Source organism: Balearica regulorum, chromosome Z, assembly GCF_011004875.1.
Source record: "Balearica regulorum gibbericeps isolate bBalReg1 chromosome Z, bBalReg1.pri, whole genome shotgun sequence".
NCBI lineage: Eukaryota > Metazoa > Chordata > Aves > Gruiformes > Gruidae > Balearica > Balearica regulorum.
In genome coordinates, this window is record NC_046220.1 from 3,532,184 (window position 1) to 3,554,580 (window position 22,397).

A 22,397-nucleotide genomic window follows, 5' to 3' on the forward strand; every position below is an offset into this window, starting at 1 on the left:
TTTAAGGAACAGCTAGCAAGCCAGGGATCTGTGCCCAGAATGTGTGCCAGCAGTGAGAGTCATGCAAGTTGGTGAGACCCAAAGCATCGTCCAGTATTTTGTTCTGTGCACCAGCCTGGAAGGTGTTTGGTTAGAGAGAAAGTATGACTCCATCTGTAACAAACAATTAAGGTTTATGGGGTCGTCCTTGTGTGCAGGCAGTAAATAACAAGAAGTTGAGGGTCTGTAGCACTTGAAATAAAACGTAACAAAAAGTAGTGTCTGGATATCTGCTTCAGGAAGATTTTATCCTTACAACAGCATCAAAACAAATGAACCTCAGAGAAGTACTTTGACAACATGTCATGAATTATTACGTCTTATGTTTTCGCTTAGGTTGAGCCCTGAGCCTAGACTGTACCCATCCTTCCACCTATCTCTATGAATTAAAACTTCTTTGTATAAGAAATCTTTGATGGGCCTTATCATTCAAACTTCCAGTCCTGGCAAGACTTTAAAGCAAACATTTCTCATCACGTGCAACTTTAACGTACTCTATATAACACCATATATACAAGCAGGGCACAATTATTGACAGGTTCATGCTTCTTTCAAGACTTCCACTTCTTCACTGCACTCACAAGTGACATGAAGCCTGCTGCCCTGCTAGCTTTTGTGCTTCACCACACGAGAGTGTCTTTGGGAGCGTACGCTACCTCTCTTTTTGCGCATCGTACAGCTCTCAGCATGCAGGGGTTAAGCAAACCAACAATTAAGACTTGGTATCTCAGAGCATGAGTTATCTCCACACTTCTATTTTATCACTCATTCAGGTTACAACCCAGCAGGGCATGACTTGCTCAAGGAAATGGAGCATTCAGACAGCAACTGCACTGCTTGTTTTGTCTGAAATGGAGGTCTGACTCCCTCTCACGTGAGGACACACAAAGTGCCCTATGCATCTGATACTGGAACATGTTTTCTGTGAAGTTTCTTTTCCAAGTAATGTTGGTCATGGCTCCTAGACATTAATTTGTGCCCCGTGCTGTGCCCATGTATAAAAGCTTGATTCAGAGAAACTGCAATGTGAGTAACAGGAAGAGTCGTAACTCTTAGTCACAGAAAAAAGTTCATCGTTTCCCGCTTTTTGCAGCCTTGTATTCTCCTGTTCCCTGGACGTGGCTGCACAGTCACAGATCCAGTGACTTTGCTGGAAAAAACCTCTGCCTTGGGCTAGACTGTAGAGGAGATAGAAGCGGTTTTGTTTTTTATTTTCTGGATAGGAATTTTGCTAGACAATCTTCTTTCATAATTTCTCATAGATATCACCATGGCAGATGACATGGTAGAAAGAAGACGTATTTGTGAGAACATTTATCTTAGCCGTTTTCTCCTGTGAGATGTCACCATATAACTATCACTGAAACCAAATACAAGGATACTTCTATAATTTTAAGGTATTGTAATAGTACATGTGGTTCTATAATTTTAAGGTATTGTAATAGTACATGTGGTTCTTCTGTGCTCAGTTTGTTTGCCACAGGGATTTTAAAGGCGAAAAGGAATGAATCAGGTGGGAACTCCTGAGAGGGCAGATCATTCTTTCCTTGGGCAAATAAATGATCCTGCTAAAAGAGAGACACTTCTAGAAACTGGAGGGATTGGCAGAGGGAAAAGCTCCTAAAAGTGGCAGGAGCAGACAGCCACATCTCAGAAATGACCAAAAAAAACCCGTTCTGGGAACTAGAGGAAACCATATGGTTTGCTTGAATCAAAAAAAGTTAGACTAAAGACTGACAAAAGCCGTGTTTGAAAATCAGCTTGACCAGCTTTTGCAAGGACACAGTGGTCTGGGAGATATTTGTTTATAAACTTTTAAATTTGTTTTCTGTTATGTCTAATCACTTCCAGTTTTCTCCATTTCAATGGTTACTTGTTTTAGTTTATACTCTAATAAAAACAGTCCTTTGGCCTTCTTAGGGGGGTTCAGTTTCAAGAAGAAGGTCTAGTCAGACTCAAAGCTTAAAGCTGCAACAAGAGTACTTCTCAAGTTCATAAAAACCACACTTTGATACTATTGCAGGTAAGAGTTTTCAAACCACCCAAGTGAGTTGAAAGTTCAAGCTCATCCGAGCTGTGATTCTGGCCAATTCTGTTATCTATTATACCTCTGGACAATCTCTTGGGTACAAGTCCAGTGAATATAGCATAATTAAACTTTAAACTCATGTTTGTGAGCAAAACCTGATACTTGTAATTAAATAATTCTGGCCTCTGATCTCAAAAACAGATGAGTTGAGGCAAAACCCTGCAAATTGGTGTGGTTCCACTGACTTCAAAGGGTATTGAAATTTTTACTTGTGTGCAAGTGTGGACAATTACATTTTCAGGGTTGTATGAGAAATTATGAAGCTACTTTATTATCGAAGATTCCCATTTTAGAAGTTCTTTTCCTTGCTTCTTTGTTTTGTAAGTGTAGGAGAGTTGCAAGATGTCATGACCCCAAACCCACCTTCCTCTGTAAAAGATGATTGCATTGTGCTAGTCTTAAGTCGTTCACTAGTTTGAGGGTTTATATCTATACCTGAATTGGTTTCCAGAGCTGCCTGCAGCCTATAAATTCCCTGTGATGCAATCCCTTTAAAGATACGTGTGAGGCCTATACAGCTGAAATTTTTCTTCAAAGTAACCACCAATGAGACTGGCATAAAACTGTTGGGGGCTAGATTTTACGTAATTCTTCACATTCCTCTCTTCAGCTCTCAGTTGCACTTTACATTTCCCTTTGCCAATTTGTACAGTTTCAACTTGCCTCCAAATGTTTTCCACCATACCAGGTGAATTGTGTCTTTGTGTCTATTCAAAATATACTACTCAGTTTAAACATATTGCTAAAATCAAAATGATTTTGCAAACCTTAGCTAAAAGCTTTTTAGAAATGAGACTGTGACTGGCTAACAGTATATACCAGGACAACAGCAAATGTTGAACCGTCTGAAGATTTGGAACCACAGTGAGCTTTGGAATCATTTTTTATGCTGAACTCTTGTCTTCTTGTGAACTCATGTGTTCCTAAGTTTCTTACTCAACAGGAAAAATACTTCTCAAAAGGAGGAGAGTGTTAAAGTGCTGAAGGCAATGAACAATTTCTGTAAAGAAACGGAGATTATGGGTTTGCTTATAAGTCTGAAAGAGACTCAGATGGGAGAAGAAAAACGAAAACAAATGGAAGACAAAAGTTATCCTGAGGTCTCTACTTACGTCACTACACAAAGTCATGGTGACATTCAGTGCAGTAAGAAATGTCAAAAGGAAATACTTTTTTAAAGCAGCATGCACCTAAATGGTAGAATTTGTCCTTAGAAGATATTTTAGACAGAGATTGCAGCAAATTCAAACAGGGGTTGGAAAATTGAATGCTTGACATAAAACCTCAGAAATACAGAAGTATAACATACTCTTTTCAGAGTGATTTTAAACTATCTAGTTCAGAGCTAAATTCAATTTTCAGTTATTAGTCTGTTGAAAGAAGCAGACACCTGCTTCATCACTAAAACCCACTAATGCCTCAGCCATCACGGCAATTCTTAAGCAAGGATATATATTTTAGAGCATGGATACCAGAGACCAGGGTAGACAATACACTTTAAATTTAGAGTCATATTAGAAATTTCATTTACAAACATTGATAAACCTTCATGCAAGACTTTTACCATAATGCAAAAAGTAAAAACCAGGACAGATGGCAAATGCTTATCCAAGCCCCATCTACAAGTCAGCCGCACACAGAGAATGCCCCCACTTTGAAGTTTCATGACATGCTTAAGCCAACAGTTATGACACATAGAAATGAAGCAGAGGTGCAGCTGTAGACACCGACTTCTGAAATAACTTGTTATTCTTTTTTAAAAGAAGACCTGAGAGCTAATGCATATTTTTAAGAGGGGATCAAGCCTTATTGCTTTCTTTAGTATTTATATCAGATATTCATGGAAACTCCACATTTTTCTTTACAGATATCCAGAGACTGCTCTTCCACCATTCAAACCCATCCTCAGGAAACACCCATCTCACTACTTCTTTCATTCAAGTTATGCTGATATGCCTTTCATTGCCAACTTTTCCTGTCCTATTCAAACAGCCTTTCACCTCTTCAGCTGAGCAACAGGAAAATTAGCAAAATGAGGAGCAGAAGAGCCCCTTCTTGGCAGTTAGCTCTTTCACACATCACTGAGCTACAATCTGAAAAAAAAAATATGCTACTTGGTGGCACACAGACAAATTTACCACTATCATAAAAAAATTCACATAATGTCAGAGAGTGCACTATTCACACCATACATAAACTCGGCTAATTATGAAAATAATCACCAATATCTATACTACTGTTATCACCATAGCAACCTGTTAGTTTTATACAGTGACATTTTATGGGAGTTATTGTACAAAACACATGCATTTGTGTGTGTAATTTGTCATATTTGAAGGAAGACCCTGTCATAATACTTATTTAGAAGCACAAAATCCAAGACAGCTCAAGTCTTTTTTCATTCAGTACAAGCATAAAATGAAGTTATATCAGCATAGCCATCCTGTGCTATTAATTGTGCCCATGGCATTCTGGTTAGGAACAAAACAGTTGGTCAGACACCACAGTAATGCAAAAATGACTTGCCTGAAGGACTGATCACTTAGGAGAGAGCTAAGAGAACAGGCTTCACTGCTTTTATTGCTTTAACCAGTCTTCGAGCTCTCACGTGAAATGAGCTCCTTAGCAGCACACCAATGTTCTCAAACTATGTCTGAGGCTGATGCTGAAGTTAGTATGTAATAACCTTCACTTTGGAAACCTCATTATTACTTTTTCCACTACTACATCCTTGTTTGGAGAAAACAAACCAAGTCATGTCGTTCAGCCTGTCCTCTCTCCTACATTCTGGCTTTGAAAGTCCTCTTTGTTGCTTAAGAGCAACTTTTAAAGTGCTCTTCAAAGTACCAATTATCATTGATGCTATTTATGAAAATTCTTGCAGATATCTCCTTACAGTGTTGACATGGACTGAGGTGGAATAAGCTGCATACACACAAAGCTTGGGATTGTTTCTGGTATTTGCCCACTTTAATGAGATGCTGGAAAAGTTTTATATTTGATGCGGGCAAATAAGTTGGACTGAGTAATCTTCCTCTACTTATTAATTTTATCAGAACTTAGGGATTTTTCCTTGTTTCTGAAAGAATGACATGGACATCAAAAGAAAACAGCTGTGAGACTGTGGTTCATTGCATAACGATACCATCAGCCCAGTCTGATCGCAATCAGAATTCTGACTTGATTATGCTACAAAAATTTCTTGTGTTTACCATGCACAGAGAAGCATTTTACCATGAAGAGAAACACAATACTCTTGTTCGGCGTGTTCTACAAAGAAATATCTATGTATATGGCATGGTATAGAGCTATATTCACGCTCCCTGATGTAGTGTTAATATCAGAAATGGTCTGCTGTTGTGGACCTAGGATACAATTCTGAGTTGAGAGCTGTGTATCAGTGTGGGACTAAACCTTGGCTAACGTGGCTAGACAGCTTGTAGTACCCAGTCTACCTAAGTCAGGTATCCCTGCTTATCATTCACTGTATATGTATATATGTATATACAAGTAATATTTATAAGTGCACATAAATATGTATATGCATATATTAAACAACACAGATATCGAATTCCAGTATCTACTTCTCACAGTAACTCCCTTTGTATGACAAAAAACCATTGAACTGAATTTTGTTCTGTTCTAATAGAATGACGCACACTGTATCTTCCTCTTTAATAAAAGACAGATATTTTCCTGTTTTGGGTCTACTCTGCAAACATCCTCATAAGAAGATTTCTTAAAAAGAATTAGTATGTTCTTATTCTATCCTATAAAGAAGCTGTGTGTTGATTCTTTCTTGCACATGAAACATGTAATTATGACACAAAGTGAATAAGCACAATAGTCTCTGTCCTAGAATAGCTATTATCACAGGTTAGCTTTGCCAGAAGAGGGGCCAGATTAAAAGAGGTAGGGAAGGGGAACAAAAATATTTATCTATGTATCTTTCCACTTAAACGTCTCCATTTCTATGAAGATGCATTGTTTCAATTAGGACGGTTTTCTGAGGTTACATATAGCTTTGAAAGGACTGTGTTAATTATTGGCGTTACAGCAATGCTCAAATTATTAGGAACTGTTTGGAATGTAACATATTCAATATTCCAAGAGAAACACTTCAGAAAACATATTTGACATGTTAATGTAGTAATGTTGTTTAGCTGAGAGTATATTTAATGATCGAAGAGATAGGGGGTTATGGTTTGGTTTGGTGACTATTTTTTTTAAACACAGAAAAACATGCTCTTTTGCTCACTTCTGCAGCAGTAGCCATTTCCATCCTTTACCCTGGAATTGCACAGTCTCAGAAAAGAATAAATAATTCACCCACAAAACAGACATGCCTGAGCTGGCTCTGCCAATGCTCAGCCAGGATGGAACTGTGGAGAAACTGGGGCAAAGCCCAAAGTGCTGCATTGCATATGGATGACATACGTGCTTCATCTCCACCAAACGAGGAATCCTCCTGACCCTTACTGCATTTGGATGTATGCATATCCCCTTCTCTACATGCGAGCACACTAAATATAAAACAATATAGAGAGTACAATAGCTAGCTCATGCTTTTTTAAAGGAAAACTTACAGATCACTGTAGACAAGGCCATAAATCTGTGCTGTGCTGTGATGATAGATTCCTCTCAGGATAATTAAAAGTAGGATCACAACAAAAGCTGGAAGCCCCCAACTCAAAAGGAAATAAAGCAGATAGCGCCGCTCTGTGTGTTCATCATTCATCACCAGGACGTACCAGAAATTAACAGCCTGAAGAATAACGCAGAATATTAATCAGTAGACTTGGTGGATGATCAGCTATCCCAAAAAGCAAATCACTCTGAAAGTCATAACACAGCATATTTTTTGTCCCAGCACATGTGTATATATGAACATTTTTCAACATAAATATTTTGTTCTCATTTTCTTCCCTTAAGTAATCAAAAGAGACTGACTATAAAATACATATGCTTATTTATATAACTGTTAGATTTGGAATTAGAGTATCAGAGAGTAAGGGACATCCTGTTTAGTAGAAAGCACTATTTTTGCAGTGCAAAAATAGCTTTGTGGTGCAAAAATAACTTTCTTCTTGGATTTCCATACCTTCTCAGAAAAGACTGACATATAACATTGCTAAATCTGATCCGTACTGAATCTTTTTATACTGTTGTTCAGCTCTATGTATCTTCTTGCATGAAATGCACTAACTTCCTTCAACAGTTCTGACTGTGATCAAGTTCTGGGCTCACCAGTACAACAAAGACATGGAGCAAGTCCAGCAACGGGCCATGAAGATGATTAATAGACCGGAGCATCTTTCCTATCAGGAGAGGCTGAGAGAGATGGGACTGTTCAGCCTGGAGAAGAGGAGGTTCAGGGGGATCTTATTCATGTGTATAAATACCTGATGGGATGGAGTGATGAAGAGGGAGCCAGACTGCCCTCAGTGGGGCCCAATGGCAGGTCAAGAGGCAACGGGCACAAATTGATATACATGGAATTTCATCTGAACACAAGAAAAAGCTTTTTCACTGTGGGGAGGTCAAACACTTGGCCAAGCTGTCCAGAGAGGTTGTGGAATCTCTATCCTTAGAGATAATCAAAACCTAACTGAACATGGTCCTGGGCAACCTGCCCTAGCTGGTCATGCTTGAGCCAGGGTGTTGGACTAGACAGTCTCAAGGTGCCCCTGCAGCTTCAATGGTTCTGTGATTTTGTGTAATAATTTGATAAGAGTTTCAGAAAAAAATGCAAATAAGTAAATGTAAATTCACATGCATCTCTACAACAATCTGTGTCTTCTTATGATCAATTCATCACCAAACAGCGTAACGAAGAACTTAAAAACATATATGAATCAAAATTAATCATAACATTATAGAATCATAGAATCATTTTGGTTCAAAAAGACTTTCCAGATCACCAAGTCCAATTATTAACCCAGCACTGCCAAGGGCACCACTAACCCATGTCCCCAAGCACCACATCTACACGGCTTTTAAATCCCTCCAGGGATGGGGACTCCACCACTGCCCTGGGCAGCCTGTTCCAGTGCTCCACAACCCTTTGGGTGAAGAAATGTTTCCTAATCTCCAATCTAAACCTCCCCTGGCACAACTTGAGGCCGTTTCCTCTTGCCCTATCGCTTGTTCCTTGGGAGAAGAGACCAATCCCCCCCCCAGTTACACCCTCCTTTCAGGGAGTTGCAGAGAGCCATCAGGTCTCCCCTCAGCCTCCTCTTCTCCAGGCTCAACACCCCCAGTTCCCTCAGCCGCTCCTCATCAGACTGGTGCTCCAGACCCTTCACCACTTCATTGAAATCTCTTGAAATAATTGCTAGTATGAGTAAGGAAACCCTTCAAGTTAAACAAAATACTTAAATTTTTGCTTGGATCCTTGCATTTTCTTTGAAACGCTAATAGTAGAAACACTTTAGAATATGCTAAGTATTTTGTTATACACATCTACACACACTACTACTTTCTAATAAACACCTAAATTATCCATAATAAGAGTATGTTTTACAAAGTATTTCTTCACTTCCTCCACTTCGAACCTATTATACCAGCTATAGCTCTGCATGTTATATCAGTAATTTTGTCCTTTTATATGGAGTGAATGAAGGATTAATTTTGACTTCTGCTGTCTAGAAGGCATTTAATCCAAGCTTATGCCTCTAGCCTGTCTTGACAGTCAATGGAGACAGACATCTTTAGGGACCCATTGATCCTTACCACATCATACTCACCTCTCTCCATTGTCTACACAGGGATTTCATACAAAAATGTCGATTTATATGCTTATTTTGCAGCTGTGTATTGTTAGGATAGGTAAAACACATACAGTGGTAAGATGATTGCCAAGTGATTATTTGTGTTTGCGAAATTTTGCAGATTCCCCTCAGCCAAGGGTTTGTTTACCAGTTTGTTCAGGCAGACTGAATTTTCACAATCAAGTACGTAATTAGTGGTTTGTGGATTACTTATGTAAGTCTCATCACTTAATTTTTTCTGTGATTTATATAGCATGAGTATACAATATTTTCTGTCATGAATCACAAAGCACATTGCATATGCTAACAACATGTTTTAAAAAAAAAAAATTAGTTTAGTAAGCACTTTAAATGCTCCCCTAGAGAATGACATTTTATACATATGTCCAGTGTATATAATTATAATAATTATATAGTAATTTTTATGGCATTTATTCTTTTCATTTGGTGATCGGTTCTATGTGAACAAAGGCAAAGATTGTTTTCCTTAAAAGAGCAGAGGAAAATCCTACCATATAATTGTAGCTGCCCTGCGTAGCTTGAAAGAACACAGAAAAACTATTAATTCCATTGTTGGACATTCACAGGAAGAAAACATTAAATGGATGAAAATGGTATTTGGAAAACAAATCCACAGTTTGTGAAAATATTTTCCCTACTTACTGGTTGTCCTTTTCTCTGAACTTTTGCATGGGATTGAGAATCCATTTAAGATTCTGTTTGTCACCTTATACAAATAAACATTCTTCAAATTACATGCCCTTGTAGTCCTGACTAGGCTGTGCTTCACTGCGAGCATTTCCAGACAGCAAAATCCTTCAACTGATTTATGCCATTACGTTCAGGGATTGTTGGTTCTACTAATTCTGACAATCTGGTGAACATTGTTCTCAGTCATCCAACTGAGATTGCTTTGAAAGAAATTGTACCTCATGTACTTGCTCTGTGTTTGTTTAGCTATATTTACCTATCTCACCTCATTTATCACAGAAGAACACTCTAACACCAATGCTGCTGCAAAGATGTAAGGGGGTTTGGATAGTTCACCATTTCCTGCGTGGTGACATTTCTATCTGGGTAAGTTCTTCTCTTCAACCCCTTTCGATGTTCCAAAATTTAATCAACGAAATACAAATAATGGAGCTAATTTTAGCAAATCCTTTCCTGTTGCCATGCTGCAACAATCACCAGTACTAGAGAAGAATAAAATGTACAGTCCATTTTCCATCTGCTCAGGTGGAAGAACAAATGTACAAGTTGTGATTGTTCTGGTGTAGAACACAAAACAATTACGAATTCAAATAACACTCTAATGAGACAATGTGAATTTCAGTGAAGCTTTTTTCTTGTAAATGAGACAATTAACTGAAATTACCATCCCAAAAGTGGGGTGCTTTTGTTTATTTCTTTTTTTTATTAATTAATTCATTTATCTTTAGTGATAGTCTGTGGATATCCAGTAAATATTAGCTGCAAAACACTTTAAATAAAGTCTTCCCCAACTGAGTGGGAAAAACTTCTATTTCCCTTCTTCCTTCTTTTTAGGCATGGCCACAGCTTTCATTTTCAGAATGGTTGCACGCTTCCATATAATTCAAAGCTGTTCCGCAGTCCATAAATCATTCTTAAAAATAAGTATTAAACTTAACTGTAAGATAAGTACCTGTCTTAAAAATCTGCAATAAATTTATAGAAAATTTAACTTGCCACTAAATCCACAAAGGAGGAGGATTCAGGTATAGGTCACAGCAAGCTCATGACATTCTCTCTGGTTTGCTTATTGAACTGCCACTTTTGCTGTTAATTTACTCCACTGTAGCAATGGTTCAAGAAAGTACAGAGAATCCACCTTTTCACACAATTTTAGTCTATGTCAGAATTGGCAATTGAGAACGATAGAATTTTAATTTTTTCATCAAAAACCAGCTTTTAACTTTTTTTTTGGTAAAATTTTTTTTTGGTAACAACAGGTTAGAAAATGCTAAAAAGAGAGAATTATTTTTCCTGATAAGTGGATCTCACACTATAGAATACAGAAAGGCATCCTTTGTGTGTGCTTCTAAGATAAAAGTACAGACTGCATTTGAAAATACAGGCTTCTGCTATAGCCATGTATATTTGTGTGAGGAGCCATTTGTCAGGATGAAGACATTAGTATAAGGCAAATATTTCAGGCTAAGCTCACTCTGTGGGCACAGAGTCATTTGCACCTTGCTTACTCCTTTCCTTCTGCAGTCAAGAAAGCCTCATCCTTAAAAAATTGGATAACGTTATCAACGCTCTGCAACTTATAAAAATACCCCTATACAAGCCAAGAAACAAGACAATGCAATACAAAAGTACAGGAATTATCAGACAAGAAAGGATGATTTGATGCGGTCTTTGCCCTGACTCTGCAAATGGACCAGATGATCTCTGAGGTCCTTTCCATTCCTGCATTTCAGTCAATATGTGGGTAGTACAAATACTGATATTGAATGTAAGCCTACAAATACAAGAAGCTAAAAATGGAAAATGAATTAGAATACGAAGTTATAGATTTTGTTGTTGTAAGTACTATTAAAATATGATAAAATGCTAAGTACAATTACTATACCTAGCAATATGCTGAAGATGGAAAGATTAGGACAATAACGTAAGGAAGTTGTCCTAGAGCCTAGACAGTGAAGATCTTTGATCTGAACTACAGAATTGAATACATTATTAACTCTGCCTTCCATATCAAATCATATGTATTAAGAATACCATGCGGAGAAATACAAACATTTATTTCCCAGGCATTTAAATGTGCCATTTAGACAGCAAGTAGCATCTAGACTTCCCAAATCAGTCTGGTTTTCCCTTGGATCCACAAGCTTTGCTGATATTGTCATGGGGACCAATCCAAGCACAGAGAGGTCCCCAGCACTCCTTTAGTGCCCTGGCATTGCTTCCTCACTTTGCAATGGGAAATATAAATTCAGGACCTCTTCTCAGTCAAGAGGAGTTAAAATGTAGCTGAGGGCTGGTTTGATCTCTGTTTCAGATTATTTCTTTCCTTTTGGATCTTTTAAGTTTCAGGAGTTATTCACAGTTGAATACCTGCACCTACAAAAAGGGGCAATCTCCTTTACTCTGACTGTTACTCCTGGCAGTTCTTGTCAGCTCATCTAGCCCTTTCAGCAGGCTAGAAAGGATTCCCTCTTAAGCACCTTTGTCCCCTCAGATTTGCATGAAGAGTCTTCATGACTAACACTAGCCTGAGGGTCCACTAAATGCAATGACACATGCAAGCTCTTAGGACCTGGCCAAAGTCTACTCCAATGAAAATAACAATGGATTTCAACTACGGACATAAAAATGATCAAATGTTTACAGTCATAAAATTTCTTGTCACTATAAGTGATTAATCCTTGACAGGGCAAGCATTAGAAAATGGAATCCTCTTGCAACTTAATGTGATGTAACACTCAGGGTGGGAAGATGAAACACTATCAAAACACTGAGCAGTCAAAACATGAGATATCCCAGTAAACCAGCAATTTAAAAGCATTAATTTGTCCAAATTAGTAACCATTCAAAAGATCTGAAGCAATTTAGGAATGAAGTGAATGAGCAGCTGTGAAGAAGAATAAAAGTTACAGGTGAAAAAATAATTTAAGTGAGTTAACCTAAGAGAAGGTCATAAGCCAAGTTAGGTAAATGAAAAGTACAGCAGAAGAATATCTATATTGGGAGAGCAGAAAGTAACATCCACTGGAGATAATATTTAATCTTGCTAACTGCATAAATTGAGGAAAACCCAAAAAGAATAAAGAGTATTAGTGTCACTAGAGGCAGAGCAGTTTAGATCTGTCTGCTCCACTTTTACAAGCAGTTGCAGCAGCATTGTACATGACAGACCATCTACTTGCAGCTTATGAAGACCAACCAACACAGTGGAGCTGTTAGAGAGGCTGCGAGGGTTCTCAAGGAATGCAAGCCTGACATAATCCCAGGAAAATGTCAGGTATCACATGAATGTCACTGGGAGAGAAAGTTGTATTTAGATACAGCCTGATTTGCAATTCTTGGTTTGGTCTGACAACCTGCATATTGGAGGATTTGTATGGTAATATATGGAGCTGCATATATAAAGCTGTATGCTATAATAATTGTGCTATGGCCAAACCCTATTAAAAAAACCAGACAAATAAATAGTATAACTCACACAGTAGTGCTAACTATACATTTCTAGACAAGGTCATTATAATGTATTTTCCAAATAACCTCATGGCTTGTTATTTTGACTAATTTGCAGCTGATACTTTTGCATAACAAATTTGATTGTCCATGATCTCTCACATTAGTTCAGTTGGTTTTTACACCATTTACTGTGTCAAAATTCTGATAAAAATGTATATACTCCTTATTTTAATGCAAACCTCTGAAGGTTTCTTTGTCATATTATTCAAGTCTGATGACTAACATGGTACTGACTCCAAAAATGACAATATGTAGTTTACACGTGCATTTCACCTTTAAGAGACAGTTTCAAAAGACTAAATAAGAAATACTTAGAAAAGCTATTAACTCTAATAAAAATAGTTCTGCAGTGTTTTGAGAAGTAAATTCTATAGGATGAAGTGAGATGTGGAAATTCTTACGCAGTTGTAATGGATACTAGTGGAAAAAGTCTTTATAGGGTTCAAATATTTACCCTTGGAGCTGTGACACTCTAGGTTTAATAAAGACCATCTAATGTTTTGCATGTCTAGTAGCATTGAATTGCAGAGATAGATATACTAAGATATAATAGAAACACAGTCTAAGTGTCAGTTAGTTTTACAGGGGTTTTAGGGAAGGCGTGAAAAAAACCTGAGACCAACCTGAATAAGCATCCAGCTGAACTGGCAGAGGTAAAGGTAATGGGTAACAGATGCAAGGGCAGAGCAGCTTTCCTCTGAGAGATGTTGGCTCACGTAAGCAGAGGCAAGAAATGAAATCTGCAGCGAAAAAATGAATACATGCAAATTGGAATTAAACAACATTAATTTAATAATAATAATAATAATGAAAAAAAAACCCAAACCCACCCAAACTTCAGTTTGGAAGTAAAACATACACTCAGTTACCATTCCAGGGACTCAGGAGAAATACCTTGGACATTTAATACTCACTCAAAAGAAGTGATCCTTTAACATGGTCAGCCACAAAACTAGCTTTAAACTTTTTGCAGAGAATCTAGTATCTATTACATCCATACCTGAAAAGCCTATAGAGAGACTTAATACTGTTGAACATTGTTCCCCAGACTAATTGCCATGCAACATTAGGCACTCCACCAAGGGTGGAGATTTTCCTCCATAAAATAAAACGAGGCATTATCTTCTGATTTGACTAAGTGCAGAAATGTTATCCAGTAAACAAACTGAAGATGCATTTACTGTCTTCAGACCATCAGACATGTAGCAGTATTACATCCCATCACACAAGACAGCAGTACCGGATGAAAGGGAGTTAGCGTGTCTTCTGTCGCCTAAGAGCAAACCAGGATTTCACACTCACAAGGCAGATATAAGTTTTCTTCCACAGACATGTCAAATGTCAAAGAACAATAGGTTGGCCGAAGAAGTAGCCAATACATTGTCTAAGGAACAAAGGTATTCCACCCCTGACTGCAGTGAACACTGCTAAACAATTTCAATATAGCCTTTAAAATTAAAACACAACTCAGAAACTTTTAGCTCTCTCTTCTGTGAATTTCTTTACAGAGGAAATAGTTCAACAAGCAGACTTCATTACAGAATTAAAGTGTTCACATAAAGAAAGGCTCAATTTACCTACTGAATGCCTGCAGTAACTGATGATTTTTCCTTTCCTTTACAAGGAATATTACCATTTTGAACAGCCCATTGACTTTTCAGTAATAGCAATTTGTAGACTGTGCAGACTGATTTTATATTTATCATATATATATATAAAGAATTACATATTATATACATATGTATTTTCAGGAGATGGGGTGGGGAAGGAAGTTAAAGTACACCAAGTGACTTAGCATATAGCTGGATATTGTATTTACAACAAAAATGTATGTATGGTATTGGATAGCTCTTATGCTGTCTCTTTACTATAAAAATATTCTTATAAAGGCAGGGTCTGTAAATTGACAGATAGACAATGTTATCTAACCATGAAACAGAAGAATAAGAATGAGCAACTGGACAACAACTGGACTAAAAGCAATTATGAGATGCATTTCATCATCTAAAGGCAAAAAATGCACTTTTAGTATTTTATGTGGGGTTCATCAGTCTGCTGGGAACTGGAGTCTAACCACAGCCACATAACCATTCAGTTACTAAGAGGTTAACACACAGCTTAATATAGACTGCTATTTGCCAAATGCTGACGCTGCTAAAACAAATGCCATTGTCTGGAGTGGGTTAAACACAATTGAAATATGTGTGCAATAGCTGCCTTCCATTAGGGCTAAACACAAGAAATGTTTGTGTAAACAACTCTGTAGCACCAGCTAACTCAAACAGTACCAGCAGTATTTTTCCTAAAACTTCTGAAAATCCTCCTACTTAAGCAAAATAACAATGCACATCTGGGTGGAGAGGCTTTACCACCTCTTCTTCTCTGTGTATATGTCAAGGACAGACTGTTAGACTAGAGTAAGAGACAAAGAAAGGATGAAAACACAAAAGCAGACTGATCAAGTCCTGGAAACATGTTTTTAGCACCTTCTGGACTCTCTTTTTACAGAGATTGTATGATTTTTCAATCTCTGTAACCTGCCACTTGTTTCTATGCAGAGATTATAACATAATGCTTCTTCCTGGACCTTGTTAAGGTGATCAATCTTGACCCAAAATGATTTAACTAAGGGATAACAAGTGACTTAAGTCACTCAAGTAGCAGCCTGCTAATTTTGTTAATTTGCGTGCCATAGTTCTGTGCCACATTCAAAATTACAGTGATAGTGTATCAATCACAAGGTTCCTCTTGACAAAATGAAAAAAAAAAAAAAAAGTTAAAAAATAAAAGATGATAAATTGATACATTTCTGTTAAAGAGCAAAAAGATCCTTGACAGGGTTCCCATCTGACAGTCATTTACTCAGTTAATTAATCAAGGATACTGCAATTCCTTTGTAACTTTAAGACAATTACCTAGCAATTACTTGAAGGAAATTAGCACCTTGGTATTCAACCTAAGTCATCAACACCAAACTATAAATGAATAAAACCAGATGATTTACAAAACTGTATGTTCCTCTATGCAGAAGAATGCTTTTGAACTGCAGTTTCCAAGCAGTACACTGTTTCAGAACATCTCTCCTACGCTCGTTAAGAGCTGCCTCCTGGTTTCCAGCCTGCACTTATTCATGGTCAATTTATATCTATTTGTTCTTCTGTTGGGAGCCTCTCAGGTTAAACAGGATTTCCTCCTCCTTGGGGCTTACACTATCATGAATTCACGGAAAGCAGTAGTATTCTCCCTCAGACTTCATTTTTGAAGGTTAAATAGCCCAATCACTGCACAGCGCAGTACTCTGTAGAGATGCCTAAGGTGGGCTGGACAGCAAAAGCAGTTTAGCTCTGCAAATACAGCATCTGCCTGGATCAATTTATCTTGTTTCTCCGACTAATCCTATGTACTGTGCTATGAAATGTATAGTCACACGTGTGAAAGCCTGTCCTTGTGCAAAAGCCTTTGCAGCTTGCATACCAATTTCACCATCCTTCTCTATACTGGTGCCGCTTTGTCCTTCATGAAAACGCATACTCAGGGTTGGATGGAGAAGAGCTGCAGAGGTCTCACAAGATTCTCGTCCAACATTTTCCTTATCTCCCTACTTACCATGCAAATACTTCTTCTGGTATATGGCAACACCTTGGTACACACAGTTTTTCTTCTCATTTCCAACTGACTACCTCTTGCCACAGAGTTAAGGTTTTGCTGTTACCCTACAAGTTATGACGTTTCACCTTGTTCTGGGAAATATCCCTGTATTTCACACTTCAGTATTCAAAGCTATTCATATCTTTCCACACGCTACCCTGCTACCACTTCATAGCGTCACTGCTTCTCTACTTTCTGCCATCAGCACATTTTGCCCGGGCACGTTATTTTTTTGTTCCACAAACTAGTTCTTTAGGATCAGTGAAATACCTCTTGTCATTCGCCGCTCTCTTGTAGATGTCTTTTCCCATTAGTCTGACTTTTCCCACATTCGAGTTCTCGGACTAATCCTCCTCCACTCTTATTTCACTAATTATGTGACATATCTCTTCTACTGCATTTATCTCATCAAAGAAAACTATGAGACACACGATCTAAGTATAAACACATGGGAGTCTTACTCTCCCTGTCTCTGTATGTCTTTTGATAGAATTCTTTCCGAACTTTTACATGCTTCTGAGACTGAATTGCTGGGCCTGCGGTTACCAAGATCACTTTCCTCTTTTAATATATTATTTTAATATATAATAGAGTAGCACTCTGAACTGAAGGATTTGTTAAGAGTGTTTGCTGCTAGACATGCAAGGTCTCATGCCAAGCATTTCCAAAATTAGGAATAGGCACCTTTTTGTTCCAACATACAAATGCACCTATCCTTCGGGTTCTCCTTCTGCCTCAGAAGCCACAACCTTGACTCCATCCTAACTCTATTCACCATCTTGCCTTTATCCCAGTGGTGATCTTTAACATCACTATCTTCTCTGAAAATGCGAAGACATTAATTTTGTTATTTTCAAGTCACACTTAATATTTTTCCTGCCTCACTGCAAATTTTTACCAGAAATTTTACATTATTTTCTCTTCAATTTATACAACAAAAAAACACTTGACAAAAATTCCACACAAGAAGAACATTGTCATACAATGTGACTAACCATATGTACATGGCATATTCATTGATGCCAGCTATAGATGATGTGAGGAAATCAATCAACCAACTTCCCAATGATAAAAGAGTTTATTGAAATCGAAATTCAGAATTAGCAGAGCTAAACTTCTTGTTACAGAAATTTACAGAGAAAACAATGACTCTAAATGAGAGTTGCCTTTTGAATATTGTATAAAAGAGAAAAAGGGAAGACTGAAGCAATTCCACACCAATCAGGTACACAACAGCCAACTGAGGAGTAGGTTGGTGTCATGGTCTAACCCGGGGGGACAGCTAAAACAACCACACAGCCCTTCACTCACTCCCCCGCAGTGGGATGGGGGAGAGAATTGAAAAGAAAGAAAAAGGTAAAACTCATGGGTTGAGATAAAGTCAGTTGCATAGGACAGAAAGGAAGATAACAATAATAATAATGATAACAACAACAACAACAACAACAACATACAAAACCAGTGATGCACATCACAATTTCTCACTGCCTGAAGTGGATGCTCAGCTAGTTTCTGAGCCGTGCCAACTCCTGGCCAACCCCCCAGTTATATACGGAGCATGACGTCATATGGTATGGAACATCCAGTTGGCCACTCTGGGTCAGCTGTCCTGGCTGCGTCCCCTCCCAGCTTCTTGGTCGCCCCCCACCTTCTCGTTGGCAGGGCAGTATGAGAAGCTGAGAAGTCCTTGACTGCTTGGCAGCAACCAAAACATCAGTGTGTTATCAACACTATTCTCATCCCAAATCCAAAATACAGCACTGTACCAGCTACTAGGAAGAAAATTAACTCTATCCCAGCCAAAACCAGGACAGTTGGCTGCAACTTATATAAGAAGTATGTATGAAGAATAAATAAGTGGAATACAGAATAGTAGTAATTACAGCTTGCTGTGTTAAGTGCTGAAATGCTACCATATGATGGACTTTAAAATAAGGCTAAAACATGTGACATATGGAAATGAATCTTAGCGCTACTTTGAACCAAAAGGTGGAAGTACTGAATGTCTTCTTTGCCTCAGTCTTTTCTAGCAAGACCAGCCTTCAGGAATCCCAGGTCCCAGAGACCAGGGGGTAAGGTTGGAGCAAGAAAGATGACCCTTGGTGGAAAAGGGTAAGGTCTGAGAATACTTCAGTAACTGGACCATGGGGTCTGATGGGAGGCACCCACAAGTGCTGAGGGAGCTGGCTGTTGTCATTGTGAGCCCACTCTTGGTAATCTTTGACCAATCACGGTGACTTGGAGAAGTGCCCAAATACTGGAGGAAAGCAAATGCCACCTGCATCTTCAAGAAGGGCAAGGAGGAGGACCCAAGCAACTACAGGTTGGTCAGCTTCACCTCCATCCATGGGAAGGTGATGGAGCAGCTAATCCTGGAAAGCATTTGCAGGCACATTAGGCATGAGAAAATCCTCAGGAGTACTCAGCATGGCTTCACCAAGGGGAAGTTATGCTTGACCATCTTGATAAACCTCTATGATGAAGTGACTGGCTTGGTAGATGAGGGGAGTACAGTGGATATTGTCTATCTGGACTTCAGGAAGTCCTTTGACACTGTCTCCCATAATGTCCACACAGATGAGCTGTTGATTTATGGGCTGGATATGACACAGTGAGGTGAGCTGAAAACTGCCTGAATGGACAGGTCCAGAGGGTGGTGAGAAGTGGTGCAAAGTCTAGTTGGAGGCCAGTGACTAGTGATGTACCACAGGGGTCAATACTGGGTCCAGTCCTGCTTTACATCTTCTTTAATGACCTGGATGATGAGGCAGTGTATACTCTCAGCACATTTGCAGATGACACAGAACTGGGAGGAGTGGCTGATACACCAGAGGGTTGTGCTGCCATCCAGAAGGACGTTGAGAGGCTGGAGAAACTGTCTGACAGGCATGTCATGACGTTCAACAAGGGGAAGTGCAAAGTCCTGCACCTGAGAAGGAATGACCCCAGGCACCAGTACATGCTGAGGGCTACCCAGCTGGACAGCAGCTTGGTAGAAAAGGCCTTGGGGGTCCTGCTGGACACCAAGCTGAACATGAACCAGCAACGTGCCCTTGGCTAACAGTATGCTGGGCTGCATACTGTGTAGCCAGCAGGTTGAAGGACATGCTCCTTCCCCTCTGCTCAGCACTGGTGAGGCCGCATCTGGAGTCCTGTGCCAAGTTCTGCCCATCCAAAAGAGACATGGACAAACTGGAGAGAGTCAAGCAAAGGGCTGTGAAGATAATTGAGGGCTGGAGCACCTCTCCTGTGAGGAAAGGCTGAGAGAGATGGGACTGTCCAGCCTGGAGAAGAGAAGGATCAGGGGAGGATGTTCTAATGTATATAAATACCTGTGGGGAGGGTGCACAGAGGATTGAGATGGAGGTTTCAGTGGTGCCCAGTGACAGGACAAGAGGCAACGGACACAAACTGAAACACAGGAGGCTCCATCCGAACATCAGGAAACACTTTTATTTTACAAAGACCCAAGTGTATCTAATGTGATAGTAGCTATATAACGCCATCAGAAATACTAGAAAACTGAAACTTTCAGCACTCATATTTGAGTGCTCATATTAATTGCAAATATTCAGTTAAAATCCCTAAGTAATAAGTAAAATAAAGGGTAAAAGTAAAATAATAAAGCAATAAAGTATTATTAAAACCTGATTTATAATTTTAAGAACTGCAAAAATATTTTCACATGAGGAAAACAAATCCAAGAGTAATAACCTTTCCTCCGAATTGTAAGAAGTGCTGAAAAGGCAGCATCTTGTGCTGGGTGGAGCAAAAAAGAGAGAACACCTTGCAACGCTCTAGAGAAAAAGCTGTGGAGAAGGCTAACCCTGGCAGGTCTCGCAGCATCGAGCAGCAGGACAACACACGTTTAGCTCTGGCAGGGTGCGCAGAGCTGGGGCCAGCCACGTCTGCTGGCTCAGGACAGTTTCACTTCCTCATCGGAGCAGGAAGCATCCCATCTCCTGTAGCCAAGAAAAAGATCTTTCCCACTGGAAAAAATCCACAGACCAAGCGTTTGACTCCCTTAGAATGCTGGAGTGTGCCAGTGAAAAATGTTTCAGTACACTTCTGTCACATTTTTATACTTTCTGTAAATTCCTGCGTCACAGGACAAACTCATGAAGTTTTAAACATTGTCTTATTCTAGGCAGATATGTCTTTGTAGATGTCTTACAGAAATGGATCCTAACAGCGTTAATTTCATTTCTTTTCACATGAAGTATTTTTTTTCTATCAATTTTATTATTTTCTTTTAATAATTCAAAATTTATTTCTTTGTTTGACATAGAAGATGATTGTCTTCCTTATACGGCTTGTTTACATGCATGTCTATTTAAAAAAAACCCCAAACCAAAGAGCCCAACTGCATGGTATCTGTCATTATACCAACCCAATCTCAAAAGAGGAACAGTATCAAAGCCATAATTTACAGTGCTGTTCCTTTTGTTGGACTTAATTGCAATGAACAATAACATAGGAAAATAAACACATTAAAACTCCCATGTCCTCACCGAACTGCTCTCATCTGCTTTGAATTTACTTTATATGGGTAAAAAAAGGGGTTCCCTCCTCAAACACAGGGACACTGCTTAATAATAGTGCATATGAATCATACTTTTTGTTACTGTGCGGTAGGTCAGGACAGAACTGATGTAAGCTGACTTTTCTTCTCGTGTTTTCTGTTCTGATCTTAAATGCTGGGACAAAAATACCAACAAAGGATGTACAAAAAAATTGCAGAGATTTATGGACACTAGCAAAAATTCTAAGTCACTCTTCCTGGGAAAAGTAACAATACACTACACAGCATGTTTCAGAGCACAGAGGAAAAGGTTATATAATTTAGAAGATTAAAAACAGTGTTTAACTGGGTCAAAAGAAAAGTTCAGTAACTAACTTTTAATTTCATTTGATTTTTATTCAGTATTAATGACACTAAAATAAGCAGTTGAAGTTCCTTTCTGAATTTACATGAATGCTAAATGACTTCACTGGTCACTAAATTGTTTCAGAAATTACCATAATTCACAGAGTGGTGCTTTATAACTGACACCAGGAAAACAATACATGTGGGTTTAGCATTATTTCTGGTTTCAGTTAAGTCAGTGAACATATACATTAAAACAGCAGCTCCAAAGTCTTACTATATAATTTGCATGCATTGTGTATTTTAGAGATATTTTTTGTTTTGAAGAATTATTTGCTTTAAAGTATGTTGATTATAAGTCACTGTAAACTGGCACTTTAAGAAAAGCCAAACAGCTAACTAAAATAAAAGCACTTGAAACACTGATGGTAAATTTACACCACAGTGACCCACGGCACTTTTGTGTAAAGATGTTTACACTTTATTAATCAGCAGCAGAACTGGCAACCATTTTAAGTAGTGATTAGACATCAGCAACCGTGCATTACTCATTCCCTTCCCCCAGCTGAGCAGGATGCCAGTTGGTTTCACGCTGGGTTCAGTCCCTGCCCCTCTTCCCTTCCCATTTTTAGGCTCAGGGGCTTTTTGTTGCTTCCCCAAGGCGATCTGAGGGTGCAGGATAGGGGATGGCAGGGGGTGAGGCACCGTGACCCGCAGCACAGCAGCTCGCAGCTGGACGAGCAGCACAAGTTAGTCTCAG

General features: G+C 38.8%; 1 protein-coding gene across 1 annotated transcript in view; it reads right to left on the reverse strand.

Annotated features, from left to right (window-relative positions):
- ADGRV1 (adhesion G protein-coupled receptor V1) overlaps positions 1 to 22,397 on the reverse strand; it is a 267,326-nt gene that overhangs the window by 73,477 nt on the left and 171,452 nt on the right. The window contains exons 83-84 of the mRNA XM_075740373.1: positions 13,746 to 13,862; positions 6,715 to 6,893 (exon numbers count right to left, since the gene is read on the reverse strand). Of these exons, the coding sequence (XP_075596488.1) occupies positions 6,715 to 6,893; positions 13,746 to 13,862 (296 nt within the window). The remainder of the gene's footprint in view (positions 1 to 6,714; positions 6,894 to 13,745; positions 13,863 to 22,397) is intronic.